The following is a 27,041-nucleotide window of genomic DNA, read 5'->3' on the forward strand; positions in this document are numbered from 1 at the left end:
CCCCCGGCCCAGGCCCGGGCCTGTCCTCAGAGCCTGGGGGTCCTGCCTGCAGCCCCTCCGCACCCTCCCACCGAGGCTCCCCAGCACGTGAGCAGACCGGGGACTCTCAGAGGCCACGCCACCTTCTCCCCAGCACCAATCCTCCGTCTCTGGAGGTTTTGATGTAACCTCGGGGCGTTGCTCTGGACCCATGTGTTTACTCCCGTCCCAGTCTGTCACTCTTATCTAGTCCATCTCTGCTGGATTGTAAGCTTCCTCAGGGGAGAGACTGGGTCTCCCAGACGTTGGAATTCACCTGGACCTTGCGAAAGGTCCTGAGCCCAGGTGGCAGCTGCTGGCAGGGAGACAAGTCACAGAGACACAGCAGGGACCCAGGTCTGTGGCCCACGAGCTGGAGACCTAACGTCCAGCCTCAGCTGCGCCCGTGAACTTGTGGAGTGACCTCTCCTCTCTGAGCCTCAGTCTCACGTCCTGTGCTCGGGGCTGGGTCTGTGATTGTCATATATCCTGAAATGCCAGCGACATCTGTGCATCTCCCTAGGGTGATGACCAGACTCACAGAACTTCGCCTGTGAGAGGAGAAGCAGGGTCACGAGCCCGTCCGTCTGTCCGTCAGCCTTCTTCCCCTCTGAGCATGCGATTCTCCTGGCCCAGGGAGCCTCCAACCTGGAAGGAAGGACTGGCCTTAATCCCCACGTGACCTAGGACTGGTCTTTGTTGGGGTCTTAAAAAAGTCACGTGGGCTTCGTTGATGGAGGTAGAGGTGGAATGTGTGGTCTGGATCTTGTGTGTCCTCAGCCTTGGCCTCGGCCTGGACGTGCCCCCGGGTGCTGGCTGGGCGGTTCCCATGTGGGCAATGCAGGGGAACGTGGGGAGGAACAGAGATAGGGGCGGGAGGAAGCCGGGTTGGAGGCTGCCAGGCAGAGGGCTGCAGAGTGGGGGGTGGAAGAGACTCAGCTGTGTTTCTGGGCAGGGAGTCAGCTGGTGCCAAAGCAAGTGAGGGGAAGAGGCCCCTGTGGTCCAAGGGCCGCCCCCCTCGACTGAGGATCTGGGGGCAGGGGTAGCCTTGGGCCAAGCCAGGCCCCACCTTTCTCACCAGCTAGTGCCTCTCTGCACGTTCACACCCAAGGCGCTGGCAGGGGCTGTAACCTGAGCGCCGGATGCCAGGAGGGGACCCACCCAGCCCCCCACCCAGCCCCCACCGGGCCCCCCACCGGCTCCCTGCCACTCCAAGGCTCATGCAGGCCCGGCCCAGGGAGGAAAGGGTGTCCTCGGCGGGGGCAGGTAAGGATTAAGGGCTCGTGACAGGCTGTCGGGGTGAGGACAGCGCCCCGGTCCCAGCCCACCCCCGCCCGTGCTGCAGTGCCCTTTGATCCAGCCTCTGAAAGCTTGATTATGAGACACAGCCCATGTTTCCACAGAAGGAAGAACAATTGTTTGCAGCCCAGACAAAGGACTCTTTGTACAGCCCTGGGACCCGCTGGGGGAGAGGAAGGAGGCGCCCTGGGTGGGGAGGGGGGCTGGGCAGGGCAGCACTGGGAGGGGCTCCCACCCGGCCTGCCCCTGGCGGGCAAAGGGCATCCGTGTGCCCACTGACTGACCCGGGGGCACGCCTCGGCCCATGTGGGGTGGGAGGGGGCTCAGGGGCCCAGTCTCTGTCCCTGTGGGTGCTGGCCTTGGGGTGTTGAGCCACCCCCTCCATCAGGGGGAGGGCGGGCTCCCTGTGGCCAGGTTCCCACACCTGAGCGCGCAGGTACCAGGCTAGGGAGTGAGGGACTGTGGTGCAGAGTGCCGGGTCAGGAGCGCTTGGAGGACCCTGGAAACAGGAAAGAGAAGGGGGCTGCTGGGGGTGTAATTCTTCAACGGACTTCACCACTTGCTCTCAAGGCCTCCCTGGGGCCTGGGCGTGGACCACCTGCAGGTTGTGCAAAACAAAATCAGGCTGTTGCTGAGCTTGGCCTCCCCTGTCCAGCTCTGCCCAGCCCCGCTGTGCCTGCACCCCCATGTTTGTTGGTTACATCCAGCCCGTTCTCTCCCTGCCATCCCTCTGTCTGTGTGTGACCAGACCCGGGTCGGTCCTGGCCCTACACCGGCCTCCCCGTCAGTGGCAGCTGTAGGGCGGGGGGCCGGGCTTGGGATCCTATTGGGACTGCAGAGACCAGCATGTGGCTCATTTCGGGGGGAAGATAAGTAGACAGTGCCCAATGCCCACCCCCCAGACATCACCAACACGGCCTGCTGGTGACACAGAGTTCACTGCTCACCTGGAGAGACAGCCAGATGACCACCTCGGTGGGGTGGGGGGCGGCGGCCAGCGTGGAAGTTTGGTTTAAGATTTAAGACAGGCCTTTCAGGGCCAGGGGCCTGGAGTAGAACTGGGTAAGGACTGGTGCAAACAGCCAGACAAGCATTTCTGAAGCAAAGGACTCAAAGACTCTGAGGGAGCACATGTTGGTGAGTCGACGGGGCTTTTGGGAAAAGCTCCGCTAGTGAACAAGCTAGTGAACGAGCAGGGCTTTTACCTGGACGGGTAGCATCGCGCTGGCCAGACGGGGAGAGAGCAGAGTCCGTGTTGGCGTGACCTGATCACAGGCGTGGGGCAGGGGGTCTCTGTCTTAGGGGTAGGTTTAGGGCCTCCGCTCTCCAGGGCTCGGGGTGGGAAGTGGCCCTGCCCAGCAATGGCCCGGCTACCCGAAGGAGGCAGAGGGCTGGGGGACAGGAACTCTAGGTGACCCAGGAGAGGCCAAGGCCGGGGCTTGTGGGCTGGAACCAGGCCCACAGGTGCCAAACCAGTCCCTGCCCAGGGACACAGGCATGTTGACTTTGGCAGCCCCTCCCTGGGCCTCCTCCCACCCCAGAAGGGCCTGAAACTGACACTGGGCCTGTCGGGGGCTGGAGACATTCCCAGCCCGGTCCTGCAGGTGTCCGCCCTGGCAGAGCAAGCCGGCAGGCGGCTGTGGGGAGGGGCTGGCCCCGGGCCCAGCTGGTGGAGGCCCGGGCTGGGGGCAGCAGGACCGCACGAGTGACCTCTTCTCGGTCCCAGACTGAAGACCCCGACAGACAAGGCAGGGGGAGAAGAGATGAGCTTCGCAGGCATCAGCTGTCACCCTCCGGGGTGCTCGTGGCAGAGCTGGCGTCTAGGTGCGCGCCCACGATCCAGCACCACAGACCGTTCCACAGATGGAGAACCCGGGGCCTGGGGGGCTTCAGCAGCTTTGGTGGGCGGCTGGGATGGGATGCAAAGTCAGACTCTGGATCTTCAAAGGCCAGCTCTGCTGCGCCATTGGCCGCATCCTCCCGGTCCTCAAGACCTCGGTCCCGCAGAGCCAGGAGGGGAGCTGGGATCACTCCTGTCTTGGCGACCTGGGAGGGAGAGGGAGAAGAGTGAGGAGAGGGCAGCTTGTCCACAGGGACGGGCGGGAGTCCAGACGAGGGAAAGGATGGACGTGGGGTGGGGGATGGGCGCGCGCTTGTAGGACGCGAGCGATGCTCCAAATCCAAACTGTCCTTCATCTCGGTCGTCCTTTTCTGAAAGAGATGGGGACAGTGGGATGCAGACCCAAGAGAGCCAGCAATGGACAGAGACGGGCAGAGCCACGCGCAGAGCTGGGCTGCGACTCCGGGGAGAGGTCAGTGGGAAGACAGCGCAGGGGGACAGAGAAGCTGGGCGCTGCGGGCGGCGGGGGATGGGGGCCGGATGGATCTGTTCTCATCCGGGTCAGCGCCCCACAGCGTCCTCAGGCCCTCCAGCTGGTGGCCATGGCGATGGCTGGCCCAGGACTTTGTGTCCGGCCTCTGCTGCCCGTGGGTGGTCCTCGGGCCAAGCCTTGGCCTCTCACAAGCTGAGAGATGCGGTGAGATGGGCAGGGGGCTATAGGGGTCAGAAACGCTGATGGGAGAGGCGGGTGGGGGGTCCTGGGGGGCCCAGGCTCTGGGCAGCAGGATATGAGGCTTGGCCGACCAGCGGGGGACTTTCTGTCTGGGGATGGGCAACCCTCGTTTCAGGCAAAGAGGAAGCCTGGGTTCTATGAGCCCCCGGGGCACCCTTCTCGCTGAGGCTGGTTGAGGGTGAGGGAGGGCGAGGGAGGGGAGGGGAGCATGGGAGGGCTGGGCCCTGAGCTTTCTCAGGGCCCAGGATTCCACCTTCGCACCACACCCTCTCTCACCTGAGCCTCAGTCTTCCCAAAGGGACTCAATTATAATAAGAAAAACAAGAGCAGCGACTGTGTACTGAAAACCCACCTGGGCCAGACGCTCCGTTACGTGCCATATTTTAACTTCATTTCTAAAGTTTGCAACGACCTGGCAAGTTAGGTATTCTTTTCTTTTTTTAATATTTATTTGGCTGCATCAGGTCTTAGCTGCGGCACGTGGGCTCTTCGAGGCATGAGGGCTTCTCTCTAGTTGTGGCACACAGGCTCCCGAGCATGCGGGTTAGTTGCCCCGCGGCATGTGGGATCTTAGTTCCCGGACCAGGGATCGAACCCCGCGTCCCCTGCATTGGAAGGTGGATTCTTAACCACTGGACCCCCAGGGATGTCCCAAATTAGGTATTCTTGTACCCACTTTTCAACTGAGGAAATTGAGTCCCAGAGAAGTTACGTGACTTTCTCACTTGGCCTAGGATTCCTTTAAAGCCCATGGGTCCTGGCTGGGGCTGTTCCTTCCCCCAAGGCCCGTCCATCCTTCCCGGGAGGCTTCACACTGGCCGCACTGGTCCTGCGGGTGGCCACCCCCAGCTTCAGCTGCCCCGGCCTGTGTTCTCTCCCCGTGTCCCCATCCCCTGGCTGTTCTGAGCTTCCCCTCCAGACCACCGCTTCCCTCCTTCTAGGCCTTTCCATTTCAACAGCTGAAACTCTTGACCCCTGAACACTCTACTTGCTCAACCCGCCCCTTCCTGGGGCTCCTCCAAAGGACCTGTGGCCGCCCTGAGGGCCCTGCCGACCGTCCTGACCTCCAGGCACCATGCCCCACCCCCAACTCAGTAAGTTCCCCCTCCCCGCCCACGGGTCTCCCAGAGGCCCCTCCCCTCAGCTCCGCCATCTCACCCCTCTTTGTCACTGTCTCCACCACCTGCTGGTTTCTTGGCCTCATTCTTTATGGATTTGGGGGCCTGCTCCGGGATCTCTCATCCTGCCATCATTTGGGTGATTTCATACACCACGGGAGAAACCCCATCCACCCAGTAACCTCCTTGTTCCTTGCCCTTGGCTCCAAAAGTCTCCCCTCCACTGTACGTCAGCTGCCCAGCTCCGTAACCACATCCTGCATTTTGTCATCACTAGGAACTGCCCTGCCACTTAAATCGTATTCAAATATCCCGTGACCACCCCTCCCCCACACAGTTCTGAAACCTCCAGACTCTGCATCTATCTGCAGCTTTCTGCTTCTGTCCTTCCAAATCCAGCGCAGACCCTCGGGCCTGTCACTCCAGCCCCTCCGAGCCCCTTGTCCTCAGCTAGCCTTTTGCTTAAGTCTTAAGTGTTCTTAACTGCAGACAGTAGCATCCATTCTATTTTAAGCAAAAGGGGATCTTTTGATGGATAAAGATGGCTCCCAAAACTGTTGGGAGGGCCCAAAACAGAGTCTCAGCTCAGCTTCCAGGGAAGAACTGTCCAGAGCACATCTGCATATCAGGCCCCACGGAGAAGCTGTGTCAGCCGAGGGCTGCCGCCTGGGGGCCCCGTCTCCATCCGCCAGCCAGCGTAGATCTGCGAGGAGCTTTCTCCATGTCAGCAGAGGGACTGGCCTTCAGTCTTTACTTCAGATGCTTTACTATTGCTCTGCTTTCAAGAACTAGCATTATTTTCATCATTAAAACCGAGTTTAAGCAGCTTTGCCCGTTGTAACCTCTCTCTGTATCCAGTGCGACTTCTTCCACTCAGCACTTCTGCCCAGCGCACCGCGATGGCCCGCTACCTGGTTTCCAGCCTCCGGCGATGTGCCCACTCCCCAGTCCCTCCGACCTACCTTCCATTCTGTAGCCCCGTGTGCCCCTGACCTCAGCACTCTTCCCTCAGGCCCTCCGTGGCTCCCCACTGCCCTTGGGACCGAGCCTGGATCCTGAGTGCTGACCTCTCTGGCCTCCTCCTCCCCACACCCCCTGCCGTCTAACTCCTGTGAGCTTGTTGATCCCCCCTCCTGGCTCTGGGCTTTTGTGACTCTATGCCCTCTGCTGGGAAAGCTCATCTTTCCGTCTTTGCCTGATGAATTCCTATCCTACCCTATGGAGGTGTCACCTTAGATGGCACCTCTTCCAGGAAGCACTCCGTGACCACACCCCCTGGATTAGCTGCCCCTCCCAGTTGCTCCACAGGGCTCCGTGCCTCGATGTTTTGTCATCGCTGGTCTCCCCAACCAGACTGCAAGCTCCCCAGTGTGAGGACTGTGTCTTGTTTGCTGCTTCAGGCCAACACCTAGTAGAGCCAGAGGACATTCAGAGCCCGTGAAACAACTAAATTAATGAACGTGGCCCGAGTCTACCTAGGAAGCACCATATAAACGCACAGCAGGCGCTTACCTTTGTGCCAGGTTTTTTTTTTTTAAACAATTTTATTGAGGAATCATTGACATACAATACTCTGCACATATGTAAATTGTACGATTTGATAAGTTTTGACATTTGTATACACCCCCGAAACTAACAGCACAGTCAAAATAGTGGACAGGTCCATCCACCCCGAAAGTCTTCCACAAAGTGAGAGGCAGAATGATGGATTTTAATGTTCCAGGAAACAAAACGTTCACTGATATGGTTTCCGATTCCTCGTTGCAGCAAACCTCCAAGAGACTCCGTCTGTTGAGTTTTGGTGTCGTGTCAGAAGCATCCACAGCGATATGAAAAGGCTGTTAAGATACCCCTTGCTTGTGAAGCCCCGTGTCCATGTGAGGCTGGGTTTCATTCAGACACACTTCAAACAGCCTATCACAACAGATCGAATGCTGACTCCAGCTGTAATCTATAAAGCCAGAGACTAAAGAGATTTGGAAAAAACGTTAAACAATGTCATTATTCTCACTAATTTTTTTGTTTGTTTGGGGAAATTTAGGTCTTTTAAAAAAATGTTATTTCTGTAACATAGAGTGGGTTTATTACTGTCATTTAAAAATGGATATTTTTTAAAACTCCTTAGTTCTAATTTCTAATTTGATAAATAGCGATAGCTGTCACCACAGAAACAAAAGCCCTTTGGAGTCTTCCATAATTTTTAGGGGTTATAAAGGGTCCTGAGACCAAAACGTTGGATAACAGCTGACATTCAGACCAGTACTTAGGAGAGCAGGCCCTTAGGCTGGGCTGCCTGTGTTTGAATCTGGGCTTTGTTCTTTAGAAGTTCGCAATGGAGGGGCTTCGCTGGTGGTCCAGTGGTTAGGACTGCGCTTCCACGGCAGGGTCTCGATCCCTGGTTGGGGAACTGAGATCCCACAAGCTGAGCGGTGCGTCGAAAAAAAACCCCAAGAACAAAAAATAAACAAACAAACAAAAAACCCAACCAAAAAGCAACAACAAATAAAAACAAAAACAAAAAAACAAGAATCGGGTCCACATGCGGCAGCGAAGCGGTTGTGTCTGGGGAAACAAAACTCACTCAGTTAGAGCTGAAGGTGTGAGCTGACACAGGGCCACTGACCACTGATACCAAATCAGAGAAAACAAGTGGATTTGTGCAGATTTGCACAGGGGCTTCCATGTAAATACAAACCAGTTTTATAGCTCCTTTCATTAAAACGTATTCTGGTTTTTTTTTGGTTTTTTTGCGGTACCCGGGCCTCTCACTGTTGTGGCCTCTCTCGTTGCGGAACACAGGCTCCAGACGCGCAGGCTCAGCGGCCGTGGCTCACGGGCCCAGCCGCTCCGCGGCACGTGGGATCTTCCCGGACCAGGGCACGAACCTGTGTCCCCTGCATCAGCAGGCGGACTCTCTACCACTGCGCCACCAGGGAAGCCCTAAAACATATTCTGATCAAATAATCTTGTGAAGGAAAGCTCACCTAGCCCCAAGCCTACAACATAAAAGCAAGGAGAAAATGCCATATTTCCTGAGGCTACCACATTCGGGACCTTCACGAGGGGGACCGGGGTGTGCGAGGCCCCAGGGCACTGGCTCTGCTGTCTGTGCCAACACCCCATGTACTGCCCCCGGGCCTCAAACTGGTCAGCTAGCTGGCTCTGAGCCATCCACACCGGTTCTCCCACAAACAGCTGCATAACCTTCACGTAGTTCTCATCCAGGGTGGAGCTGAAAAATCCCTGCAGGAAGAGTGACCATGTCTCCTTTTCCAGGAAAATCTGGATCTACTTGTTCACTCATCTCTCACATCAAAGTATCCACTGCCATCCAAGATGTAGCAAACCTCAACATCCAAGTGCCAATGCACCGCACAGAACATCTTAATCTTTTCTTCATAATTTGGTAGTTTATCTTTGTATATGGTTATTATGTCCACCCAAGAGTAGTTTCTACCTTTTCGGATCTTTTCTAGTTCTGGATCATCCTCATATTTGTCAGTATCCAGCTTCCGGGGGCCGGGCTCTGTGCCGTGTGGCTGCCTTGGGTGGTCGGCAACTAGTCCATGTACCAGGCCTGCACCATGGCTGAGCTGGGTACGCCGAGATCACCCTGACCTGCACCCAGCTTGCACCTGTTTTGTTCGTTTGTTTGTTTGTTTGGCTGCACTGCGTGGCATGTGGGATCTTAGTTCCCCAACCAGGGATCAAACTCTCTTCCTCTGCAGTGGAACTGTGGAGTCTTAACCACTGGACCACCAGGGAAGTCCCTTCACTTCTTTTCTATGAAGACCTCCATGCATATAAAAATTAAAATATTGACATCAAATAAAATCTGTATGCGTTTTCTCCTGTTAATCTGTCTTTTCCTAGTTTAATTTGCAGATACCAGTCACAGAACCTAAGAGGGTAGAGGAAGTATTTCTCCCCCCAACACTCTCACCGTCGGCAGCAGTAGCAGCACGCCAAACAGCCCAGAGAAGCGGAAAATGCTGCCAAAAAGAGGCCTCGAGGTTTAAATCCTTTATTTTAAAGACCTCTCAGCAAGGCTTATCCTACCTGCTGTGGAATGAGAACTGCCCCAGTGACCGTAAAACAGAAGCACACATTAGGTCTCTGTCTTCAAGGGGTTCCAGCCACACGCAGGACGGAGGGAGCCAGTGGGACATGGACAAAGCTCCAGGGCCATCCCTCACTTACCTACTTATGGCTCCTGCAGTGAAATGCTTTTATATGTGTTTTCTGACTTTATCCTCACAAGAACCCTGTGATAGGTGGCAGGGACGGGGTTACGATCCATATTTCCAGATGAAGAACCTGGGAATTAGCTTCTGGGACCGAACATCAGGGGTAAAGATGAGAAAGGGTCCTCAGGGGCCTGTATGGTGTTCCTTCTGAAACACTGGGGTGATGTGCATCACACAGGAGATGGATGGTCTGAACACCGAGCTGAGAGCTGTCTGTCCTGACCGCAGGGCTGGGACCTGCCAAACAAAGCCTGCTCCACTGCAGCCGCCTGTGGACCCCACCAGCCCTTATCTCCCCAGCCCACCTCAGCAGGGACCTTCCTCACCCCTCTCCCTTCCCCAGCCCCTTTAGAGCAGCCACAGGAGATGACCGTTCTGCACAGTAACACGTTGAGTGTGGCTCACGAGTGCAATCCCGTAATCACCCCACCACGAGTTAGAGCATCTCCTCAGTTTCCCTGGCGCTCTGTCTGACGTCAGCTAAGGCACCTGATCCTGGAAGCCCTGCCCAGGGTGTGACGTCACAGGGCTGGACCGGCTCTGCTGGGAGGACGGTCCAGCCTCTGAGCCCCAACGGCATGTCTCTCCCTCCCTAAACATTTCTCCTCCTCAGGACTGAGGTCGCGGGTCCCCTTCCCCCGCTGCTGCTGCTGCTGCTGCTGCTGCTGCTGCTGCGTCTGGATTTGGGCGCTTCCCGGGCTCCCGCGACCCCCCAGCTGCCCTCCTCCCAGGCCGAGGTCGTCACTGCCGCGCCAGTCGACCTGCTTGGCTCCCTCAGGGCCACAGTCTTTTCAGTTCTGTTTCCTGGGGGCTTAGCCCACCCTGTGAGGCTGAATGATGGTCCTGATACAGAGCGAGGTGCCGGCGAGATCCGCCTCGAGGTCCAGGGTGGATGGTTGCCATGATGACTCATCCTCAGTCTCCCTCTCCCTCTCTCCCACCTCATGAAAGCCCCTGGGACAGGAAAGGCCTCCCCACCCGAGTGAGGACTGTGGAGCAGCACAGCCCCCGCCCGGGGGTGCACGCAGCCCCGCGGGGGCGGGCGGCCCTGGGACACCCTGCAGGTTCGAGGTTCACGGTTGCTCGTGTTTGGGAGGAGGGTCTTCAGGCCTCTGCCCCTTGAGCCTGGGCACCTGGGGCTGGGGCTTCACTCCCTCACTCGCTCTGGGGGGTAACAACCCACCCCTCCCCCCAGGGACTCTGAGATTTAGGGACCCTGGGAGCTTGATTGATGGAAATTTCCTCCACGGTCCTATTGAATTTCTACCGAACTCATCTTTGTATCTTTACTGCCTTTTGTTCTCGGCCCTCAGGGTCCCGGAGAGGAAATTTCCTCGCGGGGAGGCTCTGCCGCCCTCACAGCCGGCTGTGGACAGGTCTCTCTCTGGCGGCCCATCCCCCGTCCCCCGCGGCCTCCGCTGGAATGGATCTCTCCATCAACACCCCACAGCACAGCCGGGAAACGACCACAGGGAAGGGTGACACGAAATCCTTGGCTGGCGAGACAGGGCTTCCTGTCCAGGCCTCTCAGGCGTGGGGAGACTGTAACATTTATTCTTCAAACGCAGACACTCTGGCGGTGACGGGGGCACCACGAATGACCAAGACGGGCCAGCAGCACACAGTGCGGCTGTTCTGGGCTCCTGGGCTGTGCGGTCAGCCAGGCCGTCTCCCAGGCCCAGATCCCAGGGAGCCTGCTCCGTCGTGCGTTCGCGCTGCGAACGTTTCCTCTTCCCTCTGCAGGGAGCTCAGACGCAGGAGGTCCCTGGCTCAGGGAAGCCTGCGGTCAAATGTGGGAGGTGGCGGATGCTGGGATCAGAAAGGCGATAAGCCCCGCGACAAGCAGCAAGAAGGAAGGAGCAGAGAGAGCGGCCGGGAGCCCGCAGGAGGCCCTCATCCGCCGGGGCCGGCTGTCCGTGCCAGGGCCGGCCGTCTGGGTGAGCCTCGGGCTCCGCGGGAAGAAGAGGTTGGGCGGAGGCACAAGCGTCTCCGGTGCGAACAGCCTCCTGTGAAGAGGCGCGGAGAGGAAGCGCATCGGTTTCAGGGTAACAGAGAGCTCCGTCCTCCTACTGCCACCCCGAGTGCCTTCTTCCAGAGGGCGCCCGGCCGTCAGAGGCGGTGGCTGAGTAAGCAGAAGGCAGGGACCCTACACTGTTCCGAGCTTTCGCTTGTTAATGCTAGAGTCCCCTTCTGGGACATTCCATCGTCCAGAAATTGAGCCCTTGTTGCCACATGCCAGGCCCTGGGCCGGAGGTACACACAGGTCACTCTACTTGATCTTCCCAGCAGCCCTGCGGGGGACCTGTTTACACAGGAGGCTCGGTGAGGCCAGACACCTGCCCAGGGCTCGGCCGAGGTGACAGGCTGAGATCTGCTAGAATGACCCGAAACTCTGAATTCTCTGGATTCCACTGCTCCTAACCACAATAGCAGCAGAGCCAGGGAAGGCCCGACTTCACGCTCCTCCTGACTCGGCCCGGGAGCTGACTCAGTCGCCCGTGGGAGCAGCCCCGGGAGGTAAGGGGAGCAGGAGGTGGGCAGCAGAGGTGCCTTCGGCGTTTCGGGGGGCGGAGCCAGGCCGTGGGCCCACGCAAGCTCAGACCCGGATCCCGCGGCCGCCCTCTCCCCGGTGGGAAGTTGCTCCCAGCAGAGCTGGTCCAGCCCAACCCGTGATGTCACACCTCTGGGCGGGGCTTCCGGGGACGGGGGACACCCAGCTGACGTCAGCCCAGTGCCCAGGGCGGCCCCAGGGCTTGACCGCATCTCTGCGATGACTGAAATTGCAAGTCTCTTTCCCCAGTGGGCAGCAGGCCTGACCCGGGCAGGGCAGGGCAGGCCTGCTGGAGTTCTGTTCCCGGCTCTGGGATCTGAACCCACAGCTCAGAAGTCCTGGGACCACTACTATGCTGTGTGTCTATAGACAGGTCACTTGCCCTCTCTGGGCCATCTCTAGGGTGCAGCCGCCTAACTCGATGAAACAAAGAGGTTGTAGGAGAGATTTCTGAGGACCTTTCAGGAGCCCCAAAGGAGGGGGTGTGGGCCTGGTCCCCCGCCCTCCCTCCCGCTCCCCTCCCTGGCGGTCGCAGGGCGAGAACGTGACTCATGCGCTCCCGGCACCCGGTTTCAGCCTTGGCTGCCCCAGCCCCGGGCCTTTCCTTTGCTGTTTACTCGAAGGGGCAGGTGTACCTGGGTCACCTCGCCGTGGGCGGGAGAGATGTCGGGCTCCGAGCCCGGGGACGCGGGCGCCATCTGACCCCATCCCTGCGCGTGGCCTGAGGCCGGCACGGGGGTCTGAGCTCCCCAGCACGGGGAGAGATGGGAGGAGCAAGCGGAGGGTATCGCCCCCACCAAGGCCCCCGGCAGGCCTCACCCTGCGCCCCCTCCCGCCCCCGCCCGGTGCGGAGTCCCCGGCGATCTGCTTGTAATCTCGCCCCGTCTTCCGGCCCCTGTGGCCGTCGTGGTTTCAGTTGTCACACGCGCAGGGACGCGCACACACACACACCCCGGAGCTGCTTCTCACGCTGAGCTGGAAAGGGCAGACCCACCCAGCCGTGCCAAGAAGGGAGGGCAGGGTGTGTGTGTGGGGGGGCCGGGGGCCAGCAGCCCAAGTGAACCTGCGGTGGAGGAGGGTCGGGAGAGGCGCGCTCCAGGAAGCCTGGAAGCTGCGGTCGAGGGCTGTGAGTCTGGGGCCTGGCTCGACCACCACCTCTCCCTATGACCTCGGTCACGTCATTTCTCTTGTGCCTCATTCACCCTGTCTGTTCAAGGCGGGGGCTCACTGGGTAAGCTGGGGGCCTTCATGACCCAGAGCCAAAAGCCCCTGCGTCTCTGAAGGGGGACAGGTAACTGTCGGCTGTCGCGGAACAAGGCGAGAGCCGGCCCTTCCCGTGTGGGCGGCCCGAGACAACCCCCGCTCCAGACCACAGAGCGGGCGGCAGAGCCAGGCAGGTGGAAAATTCCCCCTGGCGTTCTGCCCAGACGCTGTGCCCGCCTGGCGGGCGGGAGCCGGGTCTAGGGTACCGGCGGACAGTCTGGCAGCCACAGGGAGCTGGCCAGGGCCTCCCCAGCTCAGCGGGCCGCCCCCCGCCCCGACACAGAACTTGTGTTCTGCTCAGGCAGGCAGACGGAGTCGGGGAGGAGTGACAGCGAGGCCCTCGGGGGGTCGCTGAGACCTCGGAGCTTCTCAGAAGTGGCCGGAGTCAAGGTGGTTGTACGAGGTCCTCCCCGTCCCCGAGACGAGTGGCCCCAGGACCCTAATGGAGGCCTGGCGGCTGCAGCTGTTTGAGCAGCCAGGCAGACAGAGGGCTTTGTCAGGTGTGGAGAGGCGGATGTTCCTGTGTCTGCTCCTGCTGGCTGCCAGCCTCCACCTGGTGACCTTGGGCAGTGCACGTCCCTGTCGAGGCCTTGCTTTATCCATTTGGGATTGGGGACAGCCGTCAGGCCCGCCCTCCTGGAAGGGCCTGGGAAGTGAAAAGCTCTGTGGGTGCATGTGACGTGGGACTGGGAGGCAGGACGTGTCCCCTGGGCTTGCAGCCCAGTGGTCCCTTGTGTCTGAAAAGCCAGGGTGCAGGACCCTTGTACCTGCCTCTCTCCTCCTCTCTGCCAGAACCTCAGAAGATTGCCAAGTTACCATGACAACACCTCCCTGCCCATCTCCCTGGAGGCCCTTCCCAGAGCCCGGAGCTGGTTTCTAGAATGTTTACCCACAAACATTTTTATGCTGTTGGTCAGTTCAGGTGGGTCTTTGGGAACTGAGGAAATCCCTTTGTGGCTTTGCCAGGTTTCAGTCAGCTGGCAAGCTGGCCCCTCGAATCGCTCCCAGGCGGGGCCGTTGGACCCGGGTGGGCTGCAGCGTCAAGGCGCGGCGAGGTCGAGGTGAACCCATGCCCCGCCAGGAAGACTACCCAGAGGGCATGTCCCACTGACCCGGAGTCAGCAGCCTGCGAGCGTCACTGCCTACACCGGGAACATTGTCCGTCTGCGCCGGCAGAGAAGGCAGTAAAGATAAGGCAGGGCATGACCCCGGCTCCATGACAGCCGCTCCAGGAGCCCAACCGCCGTGACTCACTGACAGCCAATCAGGAGGCTGGGCCAGGTGCCTTTTCCAGCCAGACACACCTGTAACATGCCAGCCATCTGTTGGACCACACCCCTGCCCCAGCCGTTCCGGAGAGAAATATAAACCTCCTTATACAGCTGCATGTGGCAAGCTCTGTGAGTCTGCCATGGAGGGCGACACACACTGCCCCGTAGTGAGCACAGAGGCCCACAGACGCATACACGCGCACCTGCACAAGTGAGATGGGCGCTCCCTCCTGCCTCTGCTAGGGTTGCCGCCATCTCCATTTCCCTCCACCCCCTGGTGGAGATGGGCAAAGGGAAAAGGCCCAGCAGGTTGCAGTGTCCAGTGCCAGCTTTCTATGGACCGTTAGGCCAACAGGGGTCCAGAATTTTCCCTCATCCTCTGAAAAAACAAAAAACAACCAACAAAAGCAAACAGGCAAAAAATCAACTCGGCGTCATCCACGGAAGTTCCTCTGGGAATTCTGGGGTTGGAAGGGACTGAGAGTTCCCCTAGCAAAGCCACGTTTCATAGGTGAGGGCCGGGGGCCAGTGAGGGTCCTCCCCGCAGAGGAGGCAGGGGCCCGTGCTGTTGGCCAGGGCGTCTTGCCCAAGTTCCAGGAGCCCGGCCAGACTTTGGCCTCGTGGGCCCACCCTGGAGGGCGTCCGGGGCAGTGGCGGTCAGACACCCCCAGAGGGAGACCTGGAGAAAGGCAACGCATCCGGGGACACGCCGAGGGCCAGGAGGACGGATCTCCTGTCGGTTCCATCGTCAGAGGACCAGGCCTAGCCCAAGGGCTGCTGCTGGTCATACAAACGTGGCTGCAAGTGGAGGGATATGTCCATACAGGGAGACGGCACAATCTAGGTCGGTTTCGGGGTAACCCTGGAGCGTTGAGGAAACCCGCACTCACATTTTCAAGCCCCCGGGTTTCAGGGTGCTATTGTTGTGAGTCCTGAGCCCCGAGCAGGGCCTTGGCTGAAGCCAGCGCAGCCCTGCGGTGCTGTGTAGGAAGTGACACAGCGTCAGGATGTCAGGGGCTGCGCTGGGACGGGGCCGGGGCCGGGTCAGCAGGGACCTGCCTCCCTGAGTCTGTGCTCATGTCGGTGGCTTCAGCAGAGGACCCCCTCCCAGCTCCTAAGGTTGAGGACCCAATCCAGTCCAGTCTGCAGACCCACAGACTTTGTGCTGGTCTGGACAGGAGAGAAAAAAAAAGTGAGTCCAGGGGGAATCAGGAGGGGGCCAGATTCGACCCCTGCAACCAGGGACGTCCAGAGCAGGGGGGTCTTGCCTGGACCAGAAGCCATTCTCTTCGTCCACAGGTTAAGTCTCACCCCAGGTCTGGGGCAGCTGGCTTGGCCCTGCTTGTTCCTGTGAGCAGAGGCTGGCTGCGATTCCGGGTGGGAAACACCCGGCCGTGGTGAGGGCTCCGAGTTTGTCCTTAGCCTCCCTTGCATACAGGGAGGAAATCCACCCCGTCTTTCTCCCCTCCTCTGAAGCACTGCCCCCCTCTTCACCCCAGTCTGGGCAATGACTGCGTAGGGCATGCAGTGACTTTTCACTCTAGGAGGGGCCCTCAGGTGCTGGGCTCCTGGCCGCGTGGCCCGAGGGCCCTCAGCGCTCTGAGTCACAGCCCGTTTCCAGGCAGGCCGGACGGCAGGCCCAGGGCCCTCCCAACACGGGGGCTCCAGGGGGATTGCATGCACATAAGGGTCCGGGGCCACTCGAGGATGGCTCTTCGTGAGACCAGGGGATGAGGTGGATGTGAAGGAAGAGGTGGACATTTATGAGGAACCCACTTTGTGTCGGGAACGCCCCTTAGCCATGCAGTTTGATGTTCAGTACACACTTTGAGGTAGGGTTTACAGCCAGGAAGGCTGAGGGTCAGAAGGTAAAGTGACTTGCCCCGGGCTACACAGCCTGAACCCCCCGTGCCTCCATCTCATGCTGTGTCCGGACCACCCACCGACCCCAGGGAGGGAGGAAGCCAGAGCAACTCTTGGGCTCAGAAGGTCCCCAGAGCAGAAGTCCAACCATCCTCCCTCAGCACCCCAGCCTGTGCCCTGATGCCAGCCGGGCAGGTGCCACCTGGGGAGGGCCGAGCCCTCCTCCTCGGTTCGGCTCTGTGTTTGTTTGTGCTGAGCCTGGCTGGCAGCTTGTGGCAGGACATCAGGGCAAGAAGGCCGAAAGGACACGGCCAGGGCACCTGGCAGTGAATAATCTGCTTGTCTCAGCCCCGCCGCCTGAGGCTGTGTGAGTGGGAGGGGGGCACCAGTGCCAGCACCTGGGGTCGAGGGGCCTGTGCTGTCTGGAGCTCACCTGTCTCCCAGACACTCACCACCCAAGCAGAAGCTGCAGTGGCTTCCTGCAGGCCCCCCTGTCACAGTCACAGCCGGGTCTTGGCTCTCCCCGAAGATTTCATTCCGACCCTCTCTGCCCACCCCAGGCTCTGGAACCAGGTTCCAGACTCCAGAGAGCCCTCTAGCTGCCCCAGGATGGGAACCCTGTGGAGGTTTCTGTAGGGAAAGCTACAGAATGTGCAGGGACTCAGGTGCCCTCCTGCCCGGGATCACTTGGGGAGGGGCAGACGGGGAGGAACAGGGTGGGGGGTTGCCCTGCATGGGTTTCCCGGGCTCCTCCAGCCTCACCCCGCCCTTGCCCTGCGCCTCAGTTCCTGGTCTTGCGATGCTGGGGACCAGGCTCCCTCCTCCCGCTGGGTGACTCTCTGCTCCACCGGCAGGCGGGATCTTTCTGGAATCAACCTTTCCTCCCTACCAGCCACCTTCCTGCTGGAACTTGGGCTCCACCTCCTTTCTGCCAAAGGAGCATCCATCCCCTCTTCCACCCGGACTGTGCTCCGGGAGAAACCCCTCCTAAGGCTCGTCTCTAGGACACGTTCTTTGGTTCCCCAGGACCGGCTGGTTGGCCCCAGCATTCCCGTTCTGGTCACCCTCACACACCTCCACCTGTTCTACTCCCTACGGATTGAACTTATGTCTGCTGACCGCTTCCCCCACCTGGATCCTGGGTGTGTTCTGTCCCCTCCAGGGGACGAGTGGATTTTCCTGGAGTCACATTTCTAATAAAGGAGCAACTTCCACGTTCGAGCCGTCTCAAACTGGACGGGGCTGCCTGGGATGGAGTGACCTCTCTGTCACAAATTTGCCCCCCCGGCCCCACCTCTTCGGCTGCCTCCTACCTGTCTGTCCTTCAGTTTCCAAATCTGTAAAGTGAAGATACTAACAGCACCTGCCTCGTGAGGCTGTGGTGCTACGTGAGTTACCATGGCAACAGCTCATCCTCATCCAGTGCTTCCTGTGTACCAGACGCTGTTCTAGCGATGGACATAGACGAGCCCCTTTAGTCTGTTACCGTCCCCTCGTTACAGCCGAGGCCCAGAGAGGTTCAGTACTCGACCAAAGTCACACAGCCCGTAAGGGGCAGAACCATCGAAGAAGTCATACCTGGACTGTGTGGTTCTGTTCGCTGGACAGTGCTGGCCAGTGGAACTTGCTCGGGAAAATGTCAACCCTGAACTGTCTTCTCGGGCGGCACCTCCCCGGCAGCCCCAAGGCCCTCACCCCGCTCCACGCCAGGGGACAGCCCCAGCCCAGCTGCCACCGCCTCCCGCCCCAGCACCTTCCCAGGCCAGCTCACTGGGGAATTCCCAGGGAGGATGATGGGGAATTCCGGGGATGGAGGAGAGCCGGTCCTAAGGGCTGGGAGATCTTTGCCTTCTGCGTGGCCTGCCTCTGAGTAGGGGACCAGCTTGGTCCAGGACAGGAGTCTCGGCTGGGGAGGCCGACCCGTGAGGGGTCCGAGTTGGGCACCCCAGGAGGGTGGGGTGGAATGGCAGGTGCATCTCCACAGCCCCCGGGGTCGGCCCGGGGAACCCACCCGGTGGAGACCGGCTCCTCCGGCAGCCGCAGGGTCTGTGGGCAGGGCTCGGAGCGCAGGCAGCCCTGAACTTCCATCTCTGAACATCTGGTTCCACCTAGTGGCCTCTGACATCCCCACTGCCCCAAAGAGCCAAGGGAGCCCAGGACTGGCAGGCGGGGTGCCCTTGCAGCGGCCAGGGTTTACAGAGCTCCTGCCCTGAGGTGCAGTCAGTACGGAATATTCAGAGCAGAAGCAGCAGAGGGCTGACGGGCTGGGGTCGGCGCTGTGTTGGTGTGTGCCTGGCCCTGGCGCTCGATTTCTCTGGTTGCAGTTTCCACATGTGCACATTTCCACATTGGAAATATATTCCACATTTCCAATACGAGAGTTGGTGTAGAGCCTCTTCAGGATCCCTTTTGAACTTTTGTCAGGCTACGCAAAGAAGTGGCTAAGAATTTCAGCTTTGGAGTTGGACAAACCTGCAATTTGGATCCCAGCTGTGTGTCCTTGGGAAAGTTACTTTACCCCTCTGAGCTGGGGTAAGAATGTAAAGATGAAGTATGATGATTCTGCCGAGCGTTTACCATGGCCTGGCACTGGTGAGTGCTCACTAAATGGATGGTGATGACTCTTTGCCCGAACCACCACGAGGCAGGTGGTGGGTTTCAAGGACAGCAGCTAAGTGCCGGGAGCCGCAGGTGTGAAGGCGCTGACTTGCTGCGGGGTGGGCTGGGGGGCAGCCCTCCAGGATTCGGGAAGCACATTCCGAGGGTGGACCCCAGGATGCTCAGGCCGAGGGCGGGGCACCCCGTGCATCTCCTGCAGTCCTTCCTCGGCCCTTTCCTGAGGCCGGGGAGGTGGAGGTAGGAGGCCTGGCCTCCCTCTGCCGTGGAGGCTGGGGTGGCGACAACGAAGGGTGCAGTTTGGTCCTTGTCTGATCTGACTTCTCGATGGGCCTCTCATCTTCGCTGTGACACTCTGAAGCCCAGACAAGCCCGGCCCTGCAGCCCCCATGTCCCTGTTCCCACACAAAGAATAAACGAGAAGAAGGCAGAAAGGTAAGATCTTCCAAAAGCCCAAGATGCTTCCCTTATCTTGTCTGAGGGTGCATGAGGTTTTTTCTTCCTCCGCCTCCCCCGTCCCCTTTCCCTGGACCCTTGTTTTCACACAGCACGTTGGGCCTCTGGGTAGCACAGAGCTTTCTGGTCAGAAGGTCTTCTAGGAAAGTCAGTTCTGGGTTGGTCCCACTCCGGGAGCCCTGGCTGGTGTCTGCTGACTGATTGTGAGTGACCTTTGACTCTGGCCACCCAGATGGCCCGCCTTCCCTCTCTGGCCTCGAGGGAGCGGGAACCCAGCCACTTCCTCTCCTCACTTTCTCTTCGTTTTCTCATGAGTGTGGGAGCTCCTGGGGCCTCACCCTGCGCCCTCCCCGCTAAGTGTCTGCACACCCCTGGGCAGCCGCAGCCCCACCTCTACCCCCATATCTCTGCATCCTGTTGCAGCCTTTCCCTTAGGCCACAGGTGGCTCTTTCCTGCATCTCTACCCAGACCACTCACCTGCACAAGCAGAGGTTTTCCCCCAACCTCACACCAGACTCCCCACCTTTCCTGCCCAGGTGAGTGTCTCACTGTCCACCTCAGGCCTGGGGTCAGCTTTGAGCTGTCCCTCCCACGCACAGCCTTCGGCTTTCCTGGACTCAACAGGTGCCCCTGCCCCGGGCTGCGTGACCCCAGCCGTCGTCAGGGGTCCTCCCCAAGGACCTGCTCGAGCCACGTCCTCTGCTCAGCAAGCCGCAGCCCCCCAGTCCCTCCAAGGTAAGGCGTACACCCCGGGCCTGGCGTACGGGGCCCTTCCCGGTCCTTCCTCTGCTCGCCTCCCAGGCTCCTTGCCCGCACGCCCCTCCCTGCTCCCTTGCTGCCTGCCTTGCTGTCCTCGCGCTGCACCCTGCTGTCCCACCCCCGTGGCTTTGCAAGTGCTGCCTCTTCTGCCTGAGCACCCTTCCTTCCCTGTTGTCTGTCTGGGGAGCTTGAAGCCGCTCTTCAAGGTCCATTTAAAAGTCGTCCCCTCTGGGAGGCCCTCCAGATGCCTCCAGCCTCCTTCGGGCTCCCTTGGCAGCTGGTCCCTTGCCTTTCATAGCATCCATGCCTGAGCTATAATTATTTATTTACATATTTATTCCTCCCCGCCCTGCACTGAAGGCTCCTTGATGGCAGAGGTCTTTTACGTTTTTGTACTGAGTGTCTAGAACCCAGCAGGTGCTCAGGAAAGACCTGTTGCTGCAAATGTCCATCCGCCTTGTGTCTGGATCAGAATGCGGTGCTTTAAGTTTTGGGCGGCTGTTCCTTTCAGGGGAACGTTGTGTGGTTTGCAGGAAGCCGGTGGACCCGTGCCCACTGAGAACAGCGATGGTCCGAAGGTCTGGAGTCAGGCCCAGGCCCCGGGCCAGCTGGGCCAGGTTTAGCTCTGGGTAAGTGACTGGCCACCTCTCCAGCCCGAGACACAGGAATGAGGGCGCTCGCCCCGCAGGGCCGTGGTGAAGGTTCATCCAGAAGCCGGCTGAGTGTGGGATCTCATCAGGTTCAGTAAATGACAGCGACAGTGATTATCCGCCTCCTGAGGAGGGGGCGGCGCCCTGCCTCCACCCCACCCTGCCCCCGCCCCCGCCCCCCAGGACCCCAGCGTCTGAGGCCGGGGGTGCCCGGCCTCTGGGGGCCGCACAGGTCTGAGCGCTGCTGCCCGGGGGGCCCAGGGAGGCGAGTCCTGCGGACGGCACAGAGCACCCTGTGTCCAGCAGAGGGCCCAGCCCTGCCCTGCCTGGTGGCTTAGGGGTGGGGATGGAGGGGGTGCTGGAGCCGGCTGGCAATGCCAGACGCCCGATGGGGGCGGGCCCACCGGCCAGCTGCCCGTCGAGTCGGCCCGGCACTCGGTCCGGCCTCGCCTCCGCTTGTGGGCAGCCACTGCCGCTTATCCGGCCATGCGGTGGCCGTGGCCTCTGGCCATCTCTCTCGCCGTGGCGTTAGCGGCGGGTCCCGGCAGGGTCCCCGGGGGCGTCCCCCTGCGCCGGGGCGGGCGAGAGGCCGTGACCCAGGAGCAGCCGAACCGGTCCAGGCGTGGCACCGAGGAGGAGGAGGAGGCCAAGGGGGTGCAGCAGTATGTGCCCCAGGAGTGGGCTGAGTACCCCCGGCCCATCCGCCCCACCGGGCCGCAGCCCACCGAGCCCCAGGTGGCCGCCAGCGCCCACCCGGACCGGGCCGTGGTCCCTGGGGGCAGCAGGCAGGAGCCTCGGGGCAACACGACGGGGACGCCGGGCCGGCGGCTGCAGATCCAGAACCCCCTGTACCCGGTGACGGAGAGCTCCTACAGGGCCTACGCTGTGCTGCTCCTGGCCCTGGTGCTGTTTGCCGTGGGCATCGTGGGCAACCTGGCGGTCATGTGCATCGTGTGGCACAGCTACTACCTGAAGAGCGCCTGGAACTCCATCCTCGCCAGCCTGGCCCTCTGGGACTTTCTGGTCCTCTTCTTCTGCCTCCCTGTCATCATCTTCCACGAGATCACCAAGCAGAGGCTGCTGGGTGACGTGTCTTGCCGGGCTGTGCCTTTCGTGGAGGTGAGTGTCTGTCCCACTGGAGCCCACGGGGTGGGTGGGGGGTGCTGCCGGGTGTGGGCTGCGAGGGTGCGTGAGGCCCCGCAGGCCTGGGGCTGTGTCTCGCCGCTTCTCCCCCAAGACAAATGCAGGATTGGCTCCTGGGAGCTCTCAGGCAGCCGAGCGAGCAGGCGGGGGTCAGGGCCCTGGGGTCAAGTCTGTATCCACTCCCGGGAGTGCAAACACGGAAGGAAGGAAAGACCCTCCCTCACTGCGGCTCTCGTCGCCGCCGTCACCTTCCGCCGCCTCCTCCATCCTCTGGGAGGAGAGACCTGGTTCTGCGGCTGGAGCTAAAGCTGGGGCTCTAGTGCCAGCTTCTGTCCCTGGCATGTTGGGGTGTCCCTGGGCAGGTCACAGCTCCTCTCCCATTTCACTGTCTCCTGACCAGAGGGTAGACCAGTTGGCCCTCCAGCTGCGGCTCCAAGGTGACCACTGGCCCCACCTCTGGGAACTTCCACGCTGGGATGAGCACGTGGGTGTTGATAGATGTGTAGATCACACGGATACAGCTTAATCAAAACAGTGCAAAAATATACCAATATATGTGCATTTACGTGGGACACAGCAAGGCCAACATGTCTGCCTAGGAACAGGAAATCAGCCTGCAGCCTTTTGCATGTTGCTTACGCTGTGGGAGGAGGAAGAACGAGCGCTGGGGTGACTGGGGCCTCCCTCCCCACAAAGGCTGCTTTCCTCCCGAGAGAATGGGAGATGCTGAGGCAGTGGGCAGCCGGCCTGGGTGGGGAAGGAATCACGATCAGCGTCTGGACACTGTCCTAGTCCCAGCTCTGCCCCCATCCCGTGACCTAGCGATGGTTTCATATCCGGACGGACTCTCTGAGGCTCAGCGGGAGGTACAGCCCTGTCCTGTCCTTCCCAGCCCAGGGAGACCACCTAACGGTGGCCCAAAGTTGCTCAGACCTGAAAGAGGCCCTCCGGCCAGGGACAGCCCTTGCATCTAAGAGACCTGGCGCTCAGAGCCCAGGAGAGCTGTGGGAGGTCAGAGCCAGGGCCTTGGAACTGGGCAGACTGGGTCAGAGCCCGGGCTCTGCTGAGTGGCCGTGGTTAGCCACTTAACCTGCCCAAACCTCTGCTTCCCTCTCTGTGAGTCGGGGCTGACCGCCATCACCATAGCTGAGTGAGTCCCTGAAGGCTCACGTGTGTGACGTCTACAAAGGGCTTAGAACTGAAATAATTCAGTATGTGGTGGATTTTCCTGGGAAAGGTCTAAGACCCCTGTGAGCGCTTGTCTGCATGGAGCTGGTGGCCGAGGAGAGCCCGGCCCTGCCCCCTGCCCGACTGTGGGTCCCAACACACCTGATACGCAGGCTGCCGCCTAACCCCCTCCACGGCCTGGAGGACAGAGGTGACCCCTGAGCCCTCCCTGGAGGCTGGGGTGACGGGTGAGAGTGGAGGGACAAATGCACCGCCCAGCACCCTTTTTTAGGGAGGCCCCAGGAGACCCCAGGAGGGAACAGGAGGCAGCTAAATACAGCTTGGGGCCATTTTTGAGATGTAGGAAAGGAGAGGGTGTGTTGTTTAGCCTGAGCCCTGGCCTGGGGCCTGCCTGGAGACGGGGCGGGAGCCAGCCAGAGAGGGGAGTGCTTGGACGGAGGGGGAACTGAGCACAGCCCTGAGTGTGCCCAGACATCATCTGAGCTGGGAGCACCCCCCCAGTCCCGTCACTTCTCTCTGGCACTTTCTTCCCTGCTGCTCTGGCTTCCTCTCTGCTCACAGGGTGGTTTTCCTGTGTGCTCTGTGAGCTGCCTGCGGGGAGGTGGGCACAGGCCGGCCTGGGGGGGCTGCATCCCCACTCGGGCTGGCCCTGAGCCTCTCCGGGCAGAGCGAGGAGGGTGGGAGAGTGTATGCCCTGCGCCCCCCAAGGCCACTCCCCCCGTGGACGGGGTGGGTGAGGCCATCCAAGGACCCGGCAGGCCCAGGAGCCCTACGTCTCCGTCCATGTTTGTCCTCAGAGATGATTTCCCAAAGTCTCAGGAGCACAAGGGGCTGTAGGGCCTAGGTCGCTCGTCCCTGGGCCCAGAGGCAAGGCAGCGGGTGGCAAGAGTCGGGCGGCCTGCAGGGCAACCTCAGCTCTGCCATCCACCAAGGCCCTGGTCCCGCCTGACGCTGGCCGTGAGACCTGAAATGCCCCTGAATGGCGGTGCCACCACTGTCCTTCCCACGCCTGCCATGTACTTCCAGTCTGAGTCAGCCCCTCGGTTGCCTGGAGCTGACCCCTGCCTCTCCCCCCCACCCCCACGCCCCCCCTCAGGTCTCCTGTCTCGGCGTCACCACCTTCAGCCTCTGCGCCCTGGGCATTGACCGCTTCCACGTGGCCACCAGCACCCTGCCCAAGGCCAGGCCCATCGAGCCGTGCCCGTCCATCCTGGCCAAGCTGGCAGTCATCTGGGTGGGCTCCATGACGCTGGCTGTGCCCGAGCTCCTGCTCTGGCAGCTGGTGCAGGAGCCTGGCCCTGCTGCGGGCCCCGTGGACGCGTGCGTCATGAAGCCCTCGGCCCGCCTGCCCGAGTCCCTCTACTCGCTGGTCTTGACCTACCAGAACGCCCGAATGTGGTGGTCCTTCGGCTGCTACTTCTGCCTGCCCGTCCTCTTCACGGTCACCTGCCAGCTGGTGACGTGGCGGGTGTGGGGCCCGCCCGGCAGAAAGCCGGAGTGCCGGCTGGGCCAGCAGGAGCAGCACGAGGGCCAGCTCAGCAGCACCGTGGTGGGCCTGACCGCCGTCTACACCCTGTGCACCCTCCCCGAGAACGTGTGCAACGTCGTGGCCGCCTACCTCTCGGCCACGCTCGCCCGCCAGACCCTGGAGCTCCTGGGCCTGGTGGGCCAGTTCTCCACCTTCCTCAAGGCGGCCGTCACGCCCGTGCTCCTCCTGTGCGTGTGCCGGCCGCTGGGCCGCGCCTTCCTGGACTGTTGCTGCTGTTGCTGCTGCGAGGGCTGCGGTGGGGGGGCAGCCACCGACGGCCCCGATGCCAAGCTCCAGACGGGGCTGTCCACCTCTGTCTACTTCCACAAGCCCCGGGAGGCGCCACCGCTCCTGGCCCTGGGCACGCCCTGCTGAGGCTGGCTGGCCGTGGCAGGGGGAGCTCTGTCCAGAGATGGACTCGGCTCCCCTGGCTGGGGTCTGGGTATGTCGGAGCCCCCTGGCCGAGCCCCTTCTCGGGGCCGGCCCGCCCGTCCTCTTGTTGGGGGGCGGTGATCCTCCAGGTCCTCAGAGCTGCCCAGAAACTCTCCATCCCACCGGCTGGGAGCCAGAACCCCACCTGGTCCCAGCCTTGCTCTCCCCTCTCCATCCGGAGCCCGACTACACTTTACTTTGCCCCTCTCGGCATCGCCCATCCTGGACGGGGGCCTTGGGGGCCGACAACCGGGCTCTTCTCTGCACAGGATGGGCCAGCCCTGGACGCCCCCTCCAGGTGCCGTCCCTTCTCTGTCCTCCTCCTTCTCTGACGTACCCTGGTTGCCCGCCCCCTCCCCCAGTCCCGGTCAGGTGCTCCCCCGTAGAAGACCCTTCTTGGAAAACAATAAACTAGGTAGAACTACCCCTGTGCCCACGGGCCTTTCTTGTGCCACATCCTGGCAGTGCCCAGGTGCACCTGGGCTTTGCCCTCCTGGCTACCTTTGGCCCTTCCTGGCCTGTGGCTGGTGTCCTGTCCAGCCTGGGGCCCTGTGGCTGTGAGGGCAGAGTGGACAGAAGGGCTTGGGAGCTGGGGCACTGTGTCCTCAGGTTGGCCTGAGCCCAGCCGTCCCTGGGAAGTAAAGGCTGCAAACTTATCTCCCCTGGAGCCCCCGCCGCTCTTCCTCCCTCCCCACAAAGCCCCCATTCGAGGGCAACCAGCAGCCTGGGGGGCTTCCAGCCTCTCTGACTCTGAGAGCTGCTCTTGTTTGGCTTCTTAGAACAGACTGTTTAGCCTACAGACGGCCCAGCTGCCTGCCCCCCGCCCGCCCCTACCCCACCCCCTTCCCGGCAGCCAGAGCTCCATCGACAGCCCCACAGAGCCTTCTTTCCTCTCTCTGGTCCCCCCCAACCCCGACCCCGACAGGGGGCCCTTACAGAGGCCCCTCAGCCCCGTCTGGGCTCAGCGAAGTTGGCATGAGGTCAACCAAAGGAGCACCTTGGCCTAGGCCACAGACCACTCCCCGCCCCGCAAGCCCACCCTTCCCATCTGAAGCGCAGCTCGGGGTTCCGCGGAGCTCCTGCTGCCAGCTCTGCCTGGATCTCCTGCGCAGGGCCTCAGGAGGGTCCCCAGGGCAGGGTCGGGGAGGCACAGACATTGCCCGGTGCCCTGGGCTCCATTCTCCTCTGCCCACCCCACCCATACCCCCTGGCCTCAGCCCCGGAGCCAAGCCTCCTTCCCCCACTCCTGCGGATCTTAATGGCCTTGTTCTCTCTCCCTGGCACCCACCCCCAGGACGGGTGATGCCAAGAGAGAGGGAGGCCGTTGCTAGGCGATGGCGCTGCTGGCCGCACACTCTTTGTGCTGGAGAGACACCCACCCGTTTCTTGGCCGACCGCTGCCACAGTGGCCAAAGCCCCCAGCTCTGTCTGCAGCAACTTAAGACGGTGGGGGGAGCAGGCTGGAGAGGAGACCAAGGGCAGCCTTGCGGTGCTGAGGTGACCGGGCCCTTCCCTCCGCATCCCTCCCCCTGACTTCCTCTCTCCTCCCACCCCAGCCCCAGTCCCAGATGCACCAGCAGCCTCCTATGGGACGGAGGGGGGCCAGGGTGAAGGCGGGACGCGCAGGCCGAGGATGGGAGGCTGGGGGCGGGGAGAGGGCACTGCCGCATCCTGTTTGGGGGCTCTGCCACAAAGGGGCCCCTGCCCCTCCCTGTGGTTCCGAGGCCCTGCCGCCACCGCTGCCCTGGACCCCGCCAACGTGAGTGGCTTGCAGGATTAGTCAGCAGGCCAGCGGGCCTTGGGAAAGAGCCACTGTGTCTCCGGCTAGGCCAGCTGGGGGAACAATGTGGCATTTGTTGCTTAGGGGTCCTGGGCTTGGGGTGGGGGGGCAGCTGCCAGTGGTGGGCGGTGGACTTGAGCTGGGTCTTTAGGGGACCAACCCTGAGCCCTCATGTCAGCCAGGTGGGAGGCGGGCCAACCCACTGAGCCCCCCTGACCCCGTCAGCATGTGCACCTTACACTGAGAATTGCCTCCCTTGGGCCGGACTGGACGCAGTTACTGGAC

General features: G+C 61.1%; 1 protein-coding gene and 1 pseudogene across 2 annotated transcripts; one reads left to right on the forward strand and one right to left on the reverse strand.

Annotated features, from left to right (window-relative positions):
- Positions 1 to 3,096: 3,096 nt before the first annotated feature.
- Positions 3,097 to 8,594, reverse strand: LOC307066816 (acireductone dioxygenase-like; annotated as a pseudogene). Its single transcript has 3 exons — positions 8,051 to 8,594; positions 3,431 to 3,528; positions 3,097 to 3,363 (listed from the first exon to the last, which is right to left on the reverse strand). The product of its transcript is annotated as an acireductone dioxygenase-like (transcript).
- Positions 8,595 to 21,171: 12,577 nt separating this feature from the next.
- Positions 21,172 to 24,919, forward strand: GPR37L1 (G protein-coupled receptor 37 like 1; the record flags this gene model as incomplete). Its single annotated transcript, XM_079697921.1, has 2 exons — positions 21,172 to 21,804; positions 24,113 to 24,919. The coding sequence occupies 2 exons, from the start codon at positions 21,172 to 21,174 to the stop codon at positions 24,917 to 24,919; spliced, it is 1,440 nt and encodes a 479-aa protein (XP_079554047.1).
- Between the last annotated feature and the right edge of the window lie 2,122 nt (positions 24,920 to 27,041).

The sequence above is a fragment of the Hyperoodon ampullatus genome (assembly GCF_949752795.1).
Source record: "Hyperoodon ampullatus genome assembly, chromosome: 2".
Taxonomy (NCBI): domain Eukaryota; kingdom Metazoa; phylum Chordata; class Mammalia; order Artiodactyla; family Ziphiidae; genus Hyperoodon; species Hyperoodon ampullatus.